Source organism: Amphiura filiformis, chromosome 16, assembly GCF_039555335.1.
Source record: "Amphiura filiformis chromosome 16, Afil_fr2py, whole genome shotgun sequence".
NCBI lineage: Eukaryota > Metazoa > Echinodermata > Ophiuroidea > Amphilepidida > Amphiuridae > Amphiura > Amphiura filiformis.
Window position 1 is genome coordinate 37,169,459 of NC_092643.1, and position 15,703 is coordinate 37,185,161.

General features: G+C 36.5%; 1 protein-coding gene across 2 annotated transcripts in view; it reads left to right on the forward strand.

The window, feature by feature from the left end:
* The window catches only part of LOC140135947 (1-phosphatidylinositol 4,5-bisphosphate phosphodiesterase gamma-1-like), an 88,700-nt gene that overhangs the window by 13,250 nt on the left and 59,747 nt on the right, over positions 1-15,703 (forward strand). For both annotated transcript variants that reach the window (XM_072157644.1, XM_072157645.1), the window contains exons 5-9: positions 7,788-7,869; positions 8,422-8,502; positions 9,355-9,389; positions 10,705-10,756; positions 13,602-13,700. In XM_072157644.1, the coding sequence (XP_072013745.1) occupies positions 7,788-7,869; positions 8,422-8,502; positions 9,355-9,389; positions 10,705-10,756; positions 13,602-13,700 (349 nt within the window). The remainder of the gene's footprint in view (positions 1-7,787; positions 7,870-8,421; positions 8,503-9,354; positions 9,390-10,704; positions 10,757-13,601; positions 13,701-15,703) is intronic.

Sequence of the window (15,703 nt, forward strand, 5' to 3'; positions counted from 1 at the left end):
GTGATATATATCTTGAAATACAAGTGCTTCCCCCGCGGAGTCGGTACTTGTTGATTCTACATGTACGTCATTGGATAGAATGCATGATCTTACATAATTTACCAAAATACCCTTGTCATTGGGAATCAACTTGACCTTTGCACTCATCAAAGTCATCAGTCCACACATCAATCTTGTATGATAATATCTACAATCTTGTGTGAAAGTGCAAAGTGAGAAATAATTTGTTTTCCTAATTGGAGATTTTGTGCTTCCTCCCTCTCCCTCCAAGCATTGTTGAGGGTATTTAAACATGAATGCAAGTAATAGCGCAATCAAAGCTTTAGCCAGAAGGTGGGGTGCATTAGCACCTCAAAAATGGAAAAGCCTTTTTGGCTGTGTAAGTAAAAAAGATAGAAAATCAGCCTGTTTTTGAGGGAAAATTTTATAAAAAGTATGTTATATTTTTTCAAGAAAAACATTAAAATTAGTCCTTTTTGGAAGGAATATTAACTAAAAGTACACATTTGAGCTCCCTGCACCCAGTGGCGGCACCAGCAATTGGGGGGGGGGGGGGCAAGAGGGGGGTGCAAAGTGAATTTCAGAGGGGGCAAAATCATTTTGTGCAAAATTGTCACAAAAGTGGATATTCATGTAATTTTTGGGGTTTTGCCTCAAAAGTAGGGCGGGGGGCAAAAGCTCCCTCTTGTCCCCCGTAGCACTGCCACTGCCCGCACCCCTTTCTCAATTAAATCCTGGCTACAGGCCTGAGCACAATCATTTGCTCCATTCAGCATAACTTTCACTTAATATTGTTCAAGGGGAGTGAGGATGCATAAAATGCACAAAGTGTTGTAGGCATTGTGTATTGAACGCATCAATCTTATGCGTGACAATATCTAGGTATCTCTTGTGCACATTTGGTTCAAATTACACTTCAGGTCCAGCAAGTCATGTTTACTTTGTGTGTTTATACTAGCATTAAAGATGCAATTCCATAACAACTACTGTATTCATTGGTGGGGGGGGGGTCATTTCAAGGGGCACTTTTGAGCTCCCCGCACCCCCTTCCCAATTAAATCTGGCTACAGGCCCAGCACAATCATTTACCACTCCATTCAGCATACCTTTCACTCAATATTGTTCAAGGGGAGTGAGGAAATCTGAGGATGCATAAAATGTATTGAAATTGTTGTAGGCATTGAATGCATCAATCTTGCATGACAATATCTAGGTATCTCTTGTGCACACATTTAGTTAGAATTACACTTGGCTGCAGGTCCAGCAAGTCATGCTTGCTTTGTGTGTTTATACTAGCATTAAAGACGCAATTCCATAACATATTATTCATTGGTGGGGAGGGGGGGGGGGGCTTGACATCATTTCAAAGGGCACTTTTGAGCTCCCCGCACCCCCTTTCCAAATAAATCCTGGCTACAGGCCTGAGCACAATCATTTACCACTCCATTCAACATAACTTTCACTCAATATTGTTCAAGGGGAGTGAGGAAATCTGAGGATGCATAAAATGTATTGAAATTGTTGTAGGCATTGAATGCATCAATCTTGCATGACAATATCTAGGTATCTTTGTGCACACATTTAGTTAGAATTACACTTGGCTGCAGGTCCAGCAATAGTACTGTATTAATTGGGGGAGGTGCACTTAACGTCATTTCAAGACTGTATTCTGGGGGAGGGGCACTTAACTTCATTTCAAGGGGCACTTATTTATGCATGGTGTTCTGAAATTCAAAATGGACATCTTCACGTAAAACAATGTTATAAATCGCAGTAACCATTGCAAACAACTCTACTGCTCAAGTGCAAGAAGTGGGTAAGTGCAGTAGCTGCCCCGTGGACATTTGGCAATTTACACACGGTATATTGTACTCATTTACACATGGCAGCTATGGCTCTTACCCATTTCTGCGACTGAGCAGTCAACTGTATAAAATATTATCAAAGCCATTGAAATTCAAAATGTCAGGATGGGTTTCCTGCAATTTAGTAAATAATTTGATGCATGCTATAGTGCACTCAGACAGGACTGCCAAAGAAGATATTTTGCCTTTCCCAGAATCCTTTGCAACTTGATATCACCTTACACCCATTACTTAGCTTTGTTTTCATTTTGAGAATAGACTGGTTAAACATGGATTGGTAGTCAAGAAATTAACATATCTTGCAAAATATGGATGTGCTCTGTTCATTGAGGTACATTTCGTCACTCATCTCATGTTGCACTAGAAACCAGATCAGTACAGGACATTAAAATAGGAGAAATGCATTCTGGGAAGTATAAGATATCTTCAGGTGCGCATTAAAAAGTGCACAGGCGACACTGATTAAGGAGGGTACTGATTAGGTTGAATACTCTAAGTTGAATTTAAAGCAACAAAAATAATGCTCCAAACTTAAAGGAAGGTGACCTGATATATTTGGTAAATAAAATTCTTTAAATACGTAAAGTGTTGTCCCTTTCAAGTATTCATGCAAAAAGAACAAAATATTTTTCTTCCCCCCACTTTTGAGGGAAAAACCCAAATCACACAAATTCCCACTTTCTGCAGCAATTTTTTGTAAAATTAGTTGATGATTTTGCCCCCTGAAATTCACTATGCCCCCCAAAAAAAAAATTCCTGGTGCCGCCACTGTCAGTTAATAATTAGGTTTGAGCTGTGTTTCATTTGGCAGAAGTTGATAATATTGTTTTAATCTCTAAAAATGTAATTTCCTGGAATGGGGAGCAGAATGTTGCATGCACAATATTATGTATTCTATACATGATTTACACTAAATTAGAATGTATTGTGTACATTTAAAAATCAATTGATTTTGCAAAATATTATAGCAGTGCCAGACTTGTCCTTTATAAATGAATTCTGAGCCTGCTTCAAGAATTCCATAGCAACATTTGTTTGCAATTTAATGTCTTCCTTATAGTAATTGATAAAATGTTACTTACACAACATAATGAAAACAACAATTATACTTGCTATTCAAGATTCAGGAAACATTATATTTTAATGAAAAATGAAGTACATTGTAATAAAAAAATTGTGAAAATATACACACATGTGGAAATGAATTTTGTTATGTTTTGCTTCATGTCTCAAGGCCAAGTAAAAATTACGAATTGCTTCAAGGTGACAGGAAAAATCAATAAAATTGTCATTAGATATTTTTTTCATGTTTGAAAAACATGGGAGTTCTACGGGGGAATTATCTGAAAATGTCATTATGACGGAAATTGCTCTGTTAACCTACAAATACAACAAAAAATTTCCAGTGAAAAGATAGTTTCATATTTTTTATCTTGTGTATATTTAGGTGAAAAGTCATGTGAAATCATAAAATCAATTCATGTACAGGTCTGTAGGTGAAAGAAACAAACATCTTTTTACTGCCTCCAGGGGGCCATGGGAAAAACAATTATTTTCATGGTAATTATTTTGGTGAAAATGAGCTCAGTTGTGGCAAATTTTTATTTGTCCAATATGGTCATTTTCACAGTAAAGGGTGTAACTTTTGATTTTTAGGGTCAAAATTTCAAACCACTTAAATATGTTTCTGTTTACTGAAATCATGCATAGAAGCAACTTAATTCCAGTAAAATAATGTTTCAAGGCTTAAAACTTTTGATTTCTAATAAAAAATTTGACATTTCCATAACATTTTGGTTAAAATCCAAGAAAAATGTATTTTACATAACCTCAGAAAATTATGACATGAAAGCTGGAATACATGTGAAATCCCATTCCAAAGTAAGTCAACAGATATAAGTTAAATTTTATACCATGTTTTGCTATGTTTGTAATTGCAGTTTTGAAAATTTTTAACATCAAGTGTCATTTACAATGGAAATTTCCAAACCTTAAACATATTTTTAAAGTTTTTATTGGGTTCCTAAAATAATTTGAATGTCTAACTTCATGTACAAATACTACTTGATGAAAGGAACCTCCCAGCCAAGTTTCACAGAAATTGGAGTTATTTTTAGAATTGGCAATTCAAGCGATTTGTGTTTCGGAGGCTTCAGTTAACAACACAGGTGATCATTAAGTAAAATATTTGGCTAACTACTACAAGTTGACATAAAAAATAGGTAAAAAATATCACAATTACCAATTTTCATGCTTTGCTTCTAAGTATTGAATTTCAGTTGTGACAAAAATTAAATTATCACAGCAAGTCATTTTTTTTTGTTTCGAGGCTTCATGTTAACAATTGTTAAACATCGCAGAAGTAGTTTTTTTGAAAACAACAGTGTTGGGATCATCTAAGCTGTTATTTTCTTGTGTGTATTGAATCAATGATTCTATGCGGCAGATATTGTAGATTTATCACATGTTAATTTTTTCACCCATTTGATTAGTATGGTGTTTTTTGCATGTGAAGCCTCCGAAACAGGCCTTTTTGGGTATCAGTATATTTTTCAAACATTAACCATAATGTCAAATTTTTTTTTAATTTATGACATTCTGCACATATCAAGTAATAATTACAATGCAGATATCAGTATGAAACACACCAATTTAGATATGCATAGATGATAATTAATCTTCTTGTTGTTTCGGAGGCTTCACTTGTTTCGGAGGCTTCAATTGTTAACGGAAAGTTTGTATTGGGTCCCATTTTCAAACGGTGATATATATCTCCACGATTTAAAAACATGTGACTTGAGGATCTACTTTGCTACATTTTGATAAATAGATTGGATGAGCTCTTTTATTTATATTTGCACAAGCTATGGAACAGTTTGTTTCGGAGGCTTCAAAAAGTTAATGGAAAAACGGCTCTTTGAAGTCAAGATTTTATAAAATTTTTAAAAGCTTGCAAATCGACTAATTTTTGTTACCCATTTCAAGTTAAGATAACAACTGTTATGAATCAAGAAGAAGTGAAGAAATAACCAAGAATTATGAACCAAAGCTACACCCACAAAGTTTGTTAACAATTGTTAACGGAAAATGAAGCCTCCGAAACGACAAATATCGAAGTCTGGTTCTCAAAAATACAGGGCTGTTCACAATTAAATCTAATGTGGCAGTGTTTACTGAACATATGACTGTACTTTCAGGATAATAACAATTATCCATGAACTAAGTGAAGAAAACACAGGGTTTTACAAAAATGTTACTGTTTTTTATAGTTTTTCAAAATGGCAATATTAAGTACATTTAAGCCTGCTAAAACTGAACGCAGTAACTCCCAAAGCTGATTATGCTACCCAAGGTAGCTGCTAACTAGATGACTTATGTGGCCAAAAACCATGGAATTCTGTGGCTTTATTAGAATACTACGGATCAAAATGTTAAAAATCCAAAGTTACACCCTTTACCGTGAAAATGACCATATTCAAATGGGTAATTTGTGTGTGTGTAATTTTCCATCCAAATTTCTACTTTTGCATTTAATAGTTACAATATAGCCATTTTGATCTGGGAAACAGGTTGTGTTAAATCATGAAAAAGTAAAAATTATTTATCGCCAAATTTATTTGCAAGAAACTTGACTGCACAAGATAATAACAATTGTGTTGAACAAAGAAGGAATAAATAGTTTGCATACTTGGGGATTGGTGAGTTGTGGTAATATGAAAAAGGAAGTAGTGCAGTGTCCTATTCCTCCAGGTCTCTGAACCAGACATGGTACTCAAATGGGAAATCCCCATTTCTGTCCATTAAAAGTTGCATAAGGTCATCATTTCATGATCACATGGTGTACATATCTGAGTCCGCTTCAGAACCTGAAGGAAAGAGATTGGTGGGGGTGTGTGTGTAGGTTTTTGCCAGCAAACGAGGACACACACCTGCACTTCACATTCAAACCGTGGACCACTCTGCAATGGGGGACCGTCCTCGGTTTGTGGAGGTCTGCAAATGACCGCAAATGCATGTATAATGTATTTGCGAAATACGACCTCATAAGATATAACGTCCGCAGTTGCTAGGTTAAATTCCATACACACAAAAATACACAAACAAAATGGTGGAAAACGTCCTCGGTATGTCGATTGAATACGGATTCAGATGGACCATGTTCAGCATAGTCCTCAACAGCGCCCACGTTTGGACATGGATGCAAGATTTTGAAAAAAAAAATGTGAAAGATTTTATATTCTTCAGGAATATGCCAATGTCCCTGTGGAGCATTTTCTTGCTAAACTTGCTACTGTCTATTCCAGCAGAGCAGAGGACCCCTCCCCCTCCCCCTCCCCCCCACACATAACCGGTAACCATGGATGTCAACCCACCCAATTGACTTTTACTATCCAAATGGGGACATATATGTTTATTTCACCTTACCTTAATAGATTGGTTAAGTGTTCTCTATCCAAGTAGAGACTGACCATACACCAGCAACTGCGGACAATGGCTATAATGTATTCTTATGCTGCTTAAGATGGAGAATCATCCATGAAGTGTGGACGTCCGCAGTTCCTGTTTATCCACAGTTACACAGATTTCTTGTGTGTGTTCTTTACAAACACCCTCCCCAAAACACTCCCCCTAAAAAGATCTTGAAAATGATTTTCTCTGATGAGCCTCTCGAACATGAAGATTTAAATAGAAGTATTTTGTTGACTGTCATGTGTAGCATTCTTGTTCTTATAGCCTATATAATGGTACTTCAGACCAGATATCACTTTTGTTTGACCTTTTAAGCTAAGAGCTGTGAAAAATCAAGAGTATTCAGCAGTGGTGCATTTGCAATTTTACATGTATGTATCAGAAGTTGGATACAACATTATATCCTGAAATAAAAACAAAGCAGAAAAGCACAAAATTATTAACAAAAATAAAATTTTTGTTGCTCATATTCATATAAATTTAGAATATTATTTAAAAAAAAGCCATAATGTACGATCTTTTTATTAAAATGAATTTGGTTATATTTTTCAAACCTGTTTTTTGTTGTTGGTATATTTGTAATGTTTACACATGTCCCATCTTACACTTTATTGGTATTACATGTAGCCAAGTTCATTGTCTTTGTAGGACAACAAAGCAATTTTGAATTAGTGTTGTAATTACAACATTAATCCACCATAGAGCGTCACAGTTAAGCAGCCAAAAGTACTGGGGCTTCTTTCATTTTACCTCATTATTTCAGTTTCCTTTCCAGACATTTTTGCCTCGCCTGAAAGGGGGAGACTATTTGTAAAATAGGCTGAAAATGAAAAAAATTAAAACCCAAAAAATATTGTCTTTATTGAATATTTACTATGCGCGGTGTTCACTTCCCATCTTGGGACGACCTATTTTGAATCACCATTCCTATTGTTTTACTTCTGTTGCCAAAAGTAATCACAAAAGCAGGCAAGACTTGTGGTTCAAGAACTTGTTACTGATATTATTTCATAATTGTTGGCAAAGAATAACAAAATTTTAATTTGATTGAAATCATATATATTTTGGCTTTAAATAGGGATAAATCATGAACTCAAGTCCAACGTCAACTGAATAGTGGGACCAAATACTGCTCACAACAGTGACAAATCCGGATAAGTGAATTATGTGTAATTCTCCATTGAATGTTCAAAGTACTAAAATTGGGGCAGCATACAATTACACAGTACAGGGTTATAACACTGAGAGATGAGTACTGTATGCAACATAGATATGTCCTTCTGAATGATTCATAGCATTAAAAATTAAGGTGTCAAAGCATTAAAAACAGGATTTCATATGAAGATCACACAGCCGGATAACAGAGAGATCCGGATAAAAGAGGTCCTGATAAGGGAGATTGGACTGTGTTTAACTTTCTTCAATTGGCATGCATTTCATTTATTTTTTCAGAGTGACGTTACGAGACATGAAGTCCTTCCTACCTAGGGTCAACCTGAGGATTTCTACCAGAGATCTCAAGGAACATTTTACGGTAAGTTTTTAAAGCCCCATACAAGGTAAAATGCATTGCATACATGTATGTGGAACACACAGAAGTGAATTAATCTGGCAATTTGTTTTAAAAATATTGTTTTAAAATACGAATATCTTATAAATTAGGGCTGATAGGAATACACATTTGCGTAATTTGCGTATTTTTGCTCTCAAATGCAGGTTTTTTTTGTTGCAATTTTTAATTTTTTCCGCGGATTTGGAGAGTCCCTTGGCCTAGAGTGAAGTATTGCAATCATTTGTAGTTGATTTTGGTGGGAAATCATGGATTTTTGCGTTTCTTGGAAAATTGAGGTGTGTTTTTTGGTCTCCAAAATTGTGTATTCCTAGCAGCCTTATTATAAATGAATTTAGAAGTAGTCTTCCAAAAATTTGTAAGCTTATCTATATGTTTAGAGGTAATGTTAAATCGAATTCTGGAAATAAAATTTGCAACTTGCATGCGATAGTTGCATCTGGTACCTCCGGCGGACTTCATCAGACATCTGATTGGTCACTTATCTCTTGTTTATTTTTTTCCATTTATTTATAGGAAGCAGATCAGTGGGGGAAACAAGAAATAGGCATCGAAGGATTTGGAAAGCTTTATCACAGCTTGATCTTTCAGAGAGAGGTAGGTGTGCGGCTTATATATATGGTGGAAAAAATAAGACTCATAACACTGTGTATTGATATAGAATGGCATGCATCCAGTTGGGCGCAATGCTTGCACTAGTCGTGTGTTGCGCAATGTGTGACTGGCGCACGCTTATGTAAATTTATGTGAGCAAAAAGCCAAGTAACAAAAGCCAAATAAGTTTTCCCTAGCCTCATATTAAAAGTCAAACAAAAAATAATCAAGAATGCTTTTGGAAACTAACACCTACAGTTTTTGGCAGAGAAGAATGGTACTTGTTTACATTTTGAGAGCGTGCAGAGCGTAAACACAGAAGTGGAGTTCTGATTGGCTGAATCAATCATCTGACAATCATAGCAACAGACCGATAATCTGATTGGCCGATTGTGCATCAAATCGTTAGTCGGCACAGATCGGCGCCCTTGAAGTGAACAGTCAACACAAAAGCTCTGCGTATGTCGCTCATTAACTGGGCGCTCGCGTCAATCTGAGCAATTGACTGACATTCTTCTCTGAAACCCAGTGTAGTCATTGCGCCTCAGGATCTTGTTGATGTAACCATTTTTCAAGTCCTCAATCTGCCAATAGAGGTTATCCGTGTCCTATAAGCTGCATATCCTACCAGCAACTGCTATACGTTGTTTAAGATTTTCAAAAGAAGTACCTGCATGTGCAACTATTGCCCGCCAAAGTCATGCAAGTAACTCTGAGGTCGTGCATTGAATTTGTTTGAATGAGGAATACTACGGGAACCAGAGCCTTTTGTTAGAAGTCACACATGAGTAACGTGGATAACCTCTGATCATTTTCACAAAATAATTTTTTGCATTTCTGATTTTGTCACTCTAGCTTGCAGAGAAGTTCAAGATGTACTACAACGAAAGGTGAGTACAATCAAATAAGGATATCGTGCAATTTTCTGTGTATGTTTGCACGATTTTGTACATGTTGGACTTTGGGCTTTGGATTTGAAGGGGTACGCAAAGTGTGTGAACACGCAAAAATGCGCTATGTGTACGTTAAGAAATCCCTGTTGGAGGTGTAGGGCACTTGGATAGTGAAAAGATTATATGTGACACAATCAGGTCCATGGGGGCCAAAGGTGGCAAATTTGAAATTGAGATAAAGGCAAACATATGGAGTAAAAACAATAAACTACATAAGAAAATAGATATTACAAAACTTCATAACTTAAGATACATTTTGCTAGACCTTTGGTGTTTTCAGTATACGATAGCCTTGCCCTGTTGTGTGTATAATGTAATAATTACAAACTCAATTTTCAAAAATGCCTCCTTTGGCCCCCACTGAGCAGAATGTGTCACATATAGTACATGTAAGGCAAATAAAACATGTGTCCAAGAACTTTTGTGGATTGTATTTGTGTCCACAGTTAGACCGTGAAAGATCTTCATTGGTGTATCGATGTCAACTTCTACTGTATGAGTGGGTGTGTGTTTGCCATCAAACAAGGACACACACATGACATTTCACATTTAAACTGTGGACCTCTCAGCAACAGGGGACCATCTTCGGTTCAAGAAGGTCTGCAACCGATCAACATATGTGTGCATAATGCATAAAATATGTCCTCTGTCGTACATTAGATATACATTTTTGTATTTCATATATACATACATACAAACAAATGAGTTTAAAATGTCCTCTGTATGTCTGTAGAATGAGGACTCAGACGTCTGTGTTTGCATAGAACTAAACTTGTCTACAGTTGGAGGCGAACACTTGTAGGGTGAGTGTGTGTGTGTGAGAAAATGTCAATATTATCAGATCAGCATAAGTTCATTCTTGTATTTCATATAGTGACCATCCAGCACAACTGAGCCCTGAAGTCGCCAATCATCATTTTTGAGATATTCAACCAAAATATTCTGCTTGAAATTAGCTTTAAAATGATGTATATCATGTCTATAGTACTTGACATTTAAGTAGTGAAAAATCAATAAAACAGTCAATAAATCCTTTGTTTCCTATTGTTTATTGTTAAGTTCAATGGAGCATATCTCAATAGTGGCACTGGCGACATCCGGGCTCAGTTGTGGAGGATGGTCACAATGAAGACACCACCATGAACCTTATAGATTAATCCACAAATATTAAACATCTTTATAAGCTCACCAAATGCATCCATTGCTTATGTTTGTATATTCTAATTTTGAATCCCGTTTGTTATCTTTTCAGGAATCAAGTCTCGCAGATTGACTTTATACAGTTTCTGGCCCAAGAACAGAAGGTTTGTTGTACTCTGATGTAAACTCTGATATAAATGTGTCTGTTTACTTGCCTGTGTGTATGTCTATGGTTTTGATTTATATATCTGTCTATCTGTTAAGGCTCTCACCACTTACCGGGTGCCCAAGTTCCTGAATCGTTCTTGGCCTACCCAGAATAAAATTTCAGTAACGGGTTCCCCGAATCCAAAAAATCCAGGGCGGACCCTCTCAACTGGCAGCGTGCGTGCCACTTGTGTCGCTTGGAGTGAAAATACTCAATCTCGGCCTTTCAAAAACCTTAAAATCCAGGAGCTTCCGGGGGTGCTGCCCTGGACCTCGCTTAACATGTTGGCACTACATGATCACTGAAATTTTCCAGTTGGTACTTTAATAAACTAGTTGAGGGCCTGATCCAGGGACACATTGAATTAGTATGCATTGCTAGCTGTTCAATAGAAGCAAAAGTAATTAAACGCATACAACTTTATCCAGCTTTGAAAAAAAAACACCTTTTATTTTTAAAGTAGCAGTATTCCTCCGGTTTCCAAGCTAGTATAACTAGTAATTTAGGGTCTTTAGATTCTTTTTTATTTTTCAATTTTTGTAAAAAACAACAAAAAAAACCAAGCATTTTTTTGTAAAAAACAAAAAACAAAAAAAAATCATTTTTTAAAGTTATTTTGTGTACCTGGATTCCCACCATAAAATTCAATTGGGCACCTGAGTACGACCCCATTAAATTTTAACAGTGTCTTAAGTTACTTGACTTGACTCCAGCTAAATGACTTGGGACTGGACTCTCTTTCTCTCTCTCAGGGGATATTAAAGTCATATATTGATACATTAATGTTACATAATAGAATATCACATGGCCATTTTACAAGCTCCAATCTGATGTTCAAATCAAGCACAAAAACCTGCAATATCAGGAATATTGTATACGAAAACAGCAGCATAAAAACCATTTTCCCCACAAAATCAGGAGCGCTTTAGATGTTGACATGTGCTAGTGGTTTTGGAGGCCTTTATGGGAGCCTCTTATGTACTTATAGAGGCAAGATGGTCCTTGTGTATCACATTAAGTAGTTACTACCAAGAATCGTATGTAATTGCCGTCTATGAGTAAAAATAGAATAAGGTTAGGTGTATAAGGGGAGAGCATGATCTGTGATAGTCTCGATAAAGCTGAAAATATACTAGAAACTAGTTTAAGAGTAATGTTTTGAACCTGTAGCATGCATTTGTCTCACACAAGTAGAGATAAACTGTCATTCAACGCAAATATATTGAGTTATTTACCTCGATATTCTGATGTGTACAACCCACATCCACATCTGGAGGGCTCCAATGATGAACTGATGAAGTTGAATGTCCTGCTCTTGTCCTTTTGATGTCCTTTTTATTGATTGGATTAGGGCATTATAAAATGAAAGTAGAAGAATCAGACGGCAGAAAGACAAGCTGTACTGCAATATGTCCCCATAGCCAATGTATTCCTTGTATAAATACTTGTTTGTTTAAATGGTTGCTCTGTGTGGAGACACGCTTGGGTCCTGATGGGACCAGGCTCAAACAAAATGTTCAAGCCAGGTTGAAAAGCATATAAGTTATTGAGTTACATTACATAAAGTCATAATATAGAATCTTTTAATAAATTTGGATAATTTGTTTCAATCATGATTATTTGGCATATTTACATTTTGGTATGGAGCAAGCAGATACACTACTATGCATTATGGGATAGTCACTTCAGCTACTGTGAGCGTGCAATTTAGTAATAGGAGTTAAAAATCCATTACAAATATTTTGGTTATGTAGTACAAAAGGTTTGAACCAAGCTAAGAGAAACGGCCCATTAGTCTGAATGGTCATTAGTCCAAAAAGTTAGGGGTTTGGGCATTTTAGGTTAGGATTGGGGATAAAGTTAGGGTTAAGATTAGCATGGGGGTTAGTGTTAGGGATATGGGACACGATCAAGGGAAATGAGTCGGATGTCACTAATATTGATTTTGAGATATTGGCAAAGAAAGTGTTAAAATTCTTTTGTTTTATATTGTTTTCAACGATGGATAACTTGATGTAAGTTCGCAAAGAAAGGTCGTATCAACATGGGGTTTTCAGTTTCTGAGAGCTCTAAATGTCCTCTTTAAAAACCTATGCAAAACTCATTTTCGACCAAGGTCGACATGTGACTCATTCCCCTTGATCATGTCACATATGGTTGGGCTAGGGATAGGATCAGAGTTAGGATTAGAGTCAGGGTCATGTTTAGGATTAGAGTTAGGGTTAGTGTTAGGGCTTAGGTTTTAGGTTAGAGTTAGGGTGATGTTTAGGGCAAGGATGGGGGTTTATAACTAAGTTACTGGGTTTCTGACCTGTAACCCTATGGATAGCTTATATATTTGCTGATTATATGGTTACTCATAAGTGTGTTCCATTCAAACCTAATATTACATTTTTCTAGTAAGTAGATGGGCTTTCACAATGGGATTCCATAACAACTGATTTTTATTCGGGTGCGCCGTCGGATATCACATTACTGGTGCAGCCAGTCACTGTGTGAAAATGGTCAAGCTTTCGTCAGATGTGGCTCTGATGACGTCAGAGCCGAAAGCTGACGAAAACTTGACCATTTTCACACAGTGACTAGCTGCACCAGTACTGTAGTTTTTACACATTGAGCGGCTGCACCAGTACTGTAGTTTTCACACATTGAGCGGCTGCACCAGTACTGTAGTTTTCACACATTGAGCGGCTGCACCAGTAATGTGATATCCCACGGCGCACCCGAATAAAAATCAGTTATTACATTTTCTGTTTTCATACTTATATTTATGTGTTGTCCCCTATTTGTTTAATTTGTAGGATGAATTAGCCAACGATCCTGGTGCTGTGTGTAAATTTATCAAGAATTACAAGGGGGTACAAGATGTATCAGTGGATACACACTTCACAGTCAAGGAGGTAAGTCTCACCAAAAAAGTGTTTTTGACTTCCCCTCCCCCTCCCCCACCTCACTGAAAGGCTTGTCTTGGTCGAAACAAATGAAAAATGGGCTATAAGTATGGAGGATGTCTTCATCATTATCAGCAGCAAATGTTACAATATGGCTATTAGTAATTAGTGCTCCCCACTTCACAGGTTCTGTAGGGATGGTTTATAGTTAAGTGGCAAGTTTTCCATGTCACAGAAAAACGGACAAATCCACGGAATTTAAGAAAAAAACAGAAAACACAGAAATTCGCGGAAAACATGTTTTTCCTTGAGAAAATAAATATGAAGAAAAAAATAATGAGAATGTGAGGTAAAAATATTGAAAGATATCAGGCTTAAAACAACTAAAAAGATAATGCAAGTAACTTCTTTTTACCCCGATTTTTAGCGGAATTTAGTATTTAAAACCACGCACGGAAAATCACGGAATTCAGTGTTTTAAATCACGGAAAACTTGTCACTCTAGTTTATAGCATGAATTTAAGGTTGGTCAAAAACATGTTGATTAGATGATTTAGATCTTAAGAAAACTTTTTTATTTTTTTTTTGAAACTTAATTTTGAATTAAGACGTTATTTCTGATTGTTAAAAGGTACACAGCATAAAACTGTAGTTCAATTACACAATTGAAGTACAAATATCAATTGTTTTATACCTGTAATTGAATCAAGTAAATTTTCTTCAAAATATCAGAATTTCATGATTTAACTGTAAAAAAAGAATGACATATAAAATGAATTTGCCCGTTCCAGCTGAAATGGACGCACTAAGAAAAACAAACGTATGTGCACTTTGAGACATTTTTAGCCTTATAGGTCAATTTATAACTGTGTTTCCTGAGACACAAAAGGGGGTAGTTTGTTGGTAGGTCACCAGTGCGGTCATCTTCAAAGTCTTTAATTTCACTCTTCTTAAGATGAGCACTCCTGGTGTAGTTCTCTCTTGGAAGATGACAAAATTGGAAAAATCACCTTGTTGCAGTCTAACTAACAAACAAAATCAGCTTGTTTAAGCCTGTGAATAACAGGGCATAAGCTACACTAGCAAGTGCCACATCGTTGCAACGGTCCACCCGGAGTGATGTAAGGCAGCAGGCAGGACTAGTGTATAGCTATGAAAAGTGTCGTTGAGGAATAGTCGTTGGTAAAAAATCAACATTGTCACCATCGAAGCCTATTTTCACAGTATAGTGTGCACTGGGGTCTCTGGACTTAGGACCAGACTTAGGCGGGTTAACTGGTTTATGAGCTCAACATTCCCCCAGTGCATATCGATGGTGTTGGTATAAACTCTATCTGTCGGAATGCCTTTGTATTTCTCCATATGAAAATATTTTTGTATGCACTTGTCGTCACTGATATCAAACTGAATAAATTGTAATAAACAAATATAACATGTTTTGAGGGGAAGTAGTCAAAACTACTGGTCCCGAGGTGTTGGATGATTTGACTACATCCCGACGCGTCAGCGGAGGGAAGTAGTCAAATCATCCAACACCGAGGGACCAGTAGTTTTGAATACTTCCCCGAAATGGAACATGTTGTATTTGTTTTACTATACCTCATAAATATTTTCACTATCATGGTAAAATCATAAACAAAAGTTAAAACACACACCAGTCAACGTGCCGGCTGGCATGGTAAATAAGCTTAATATTTTGCTTCCCTGATTTTATTGGAGGATTTCTGCAGTACATTTTGACCTATAGGCCTTATAATTTTAATTTTCTTTTTAACATTCCATAAATAACATTTTGTTTCATAAAACGTAAAATTTGTGTGTTATTATCCGTCGGTATCTCGACATAATAACTGCAACAGATGCCATTTTCACGATAAACGCATCTGCAGAATCACCGTTGTGTAGCATAACGCTATGTCTGAAGGATCGGTGACACGCGGGGTCGAGACACGGTGTGGTAGTAGGGGTGCGGAAGTTTTTACTACTTTCCTGTGTGCGCGTAATTGCACAGG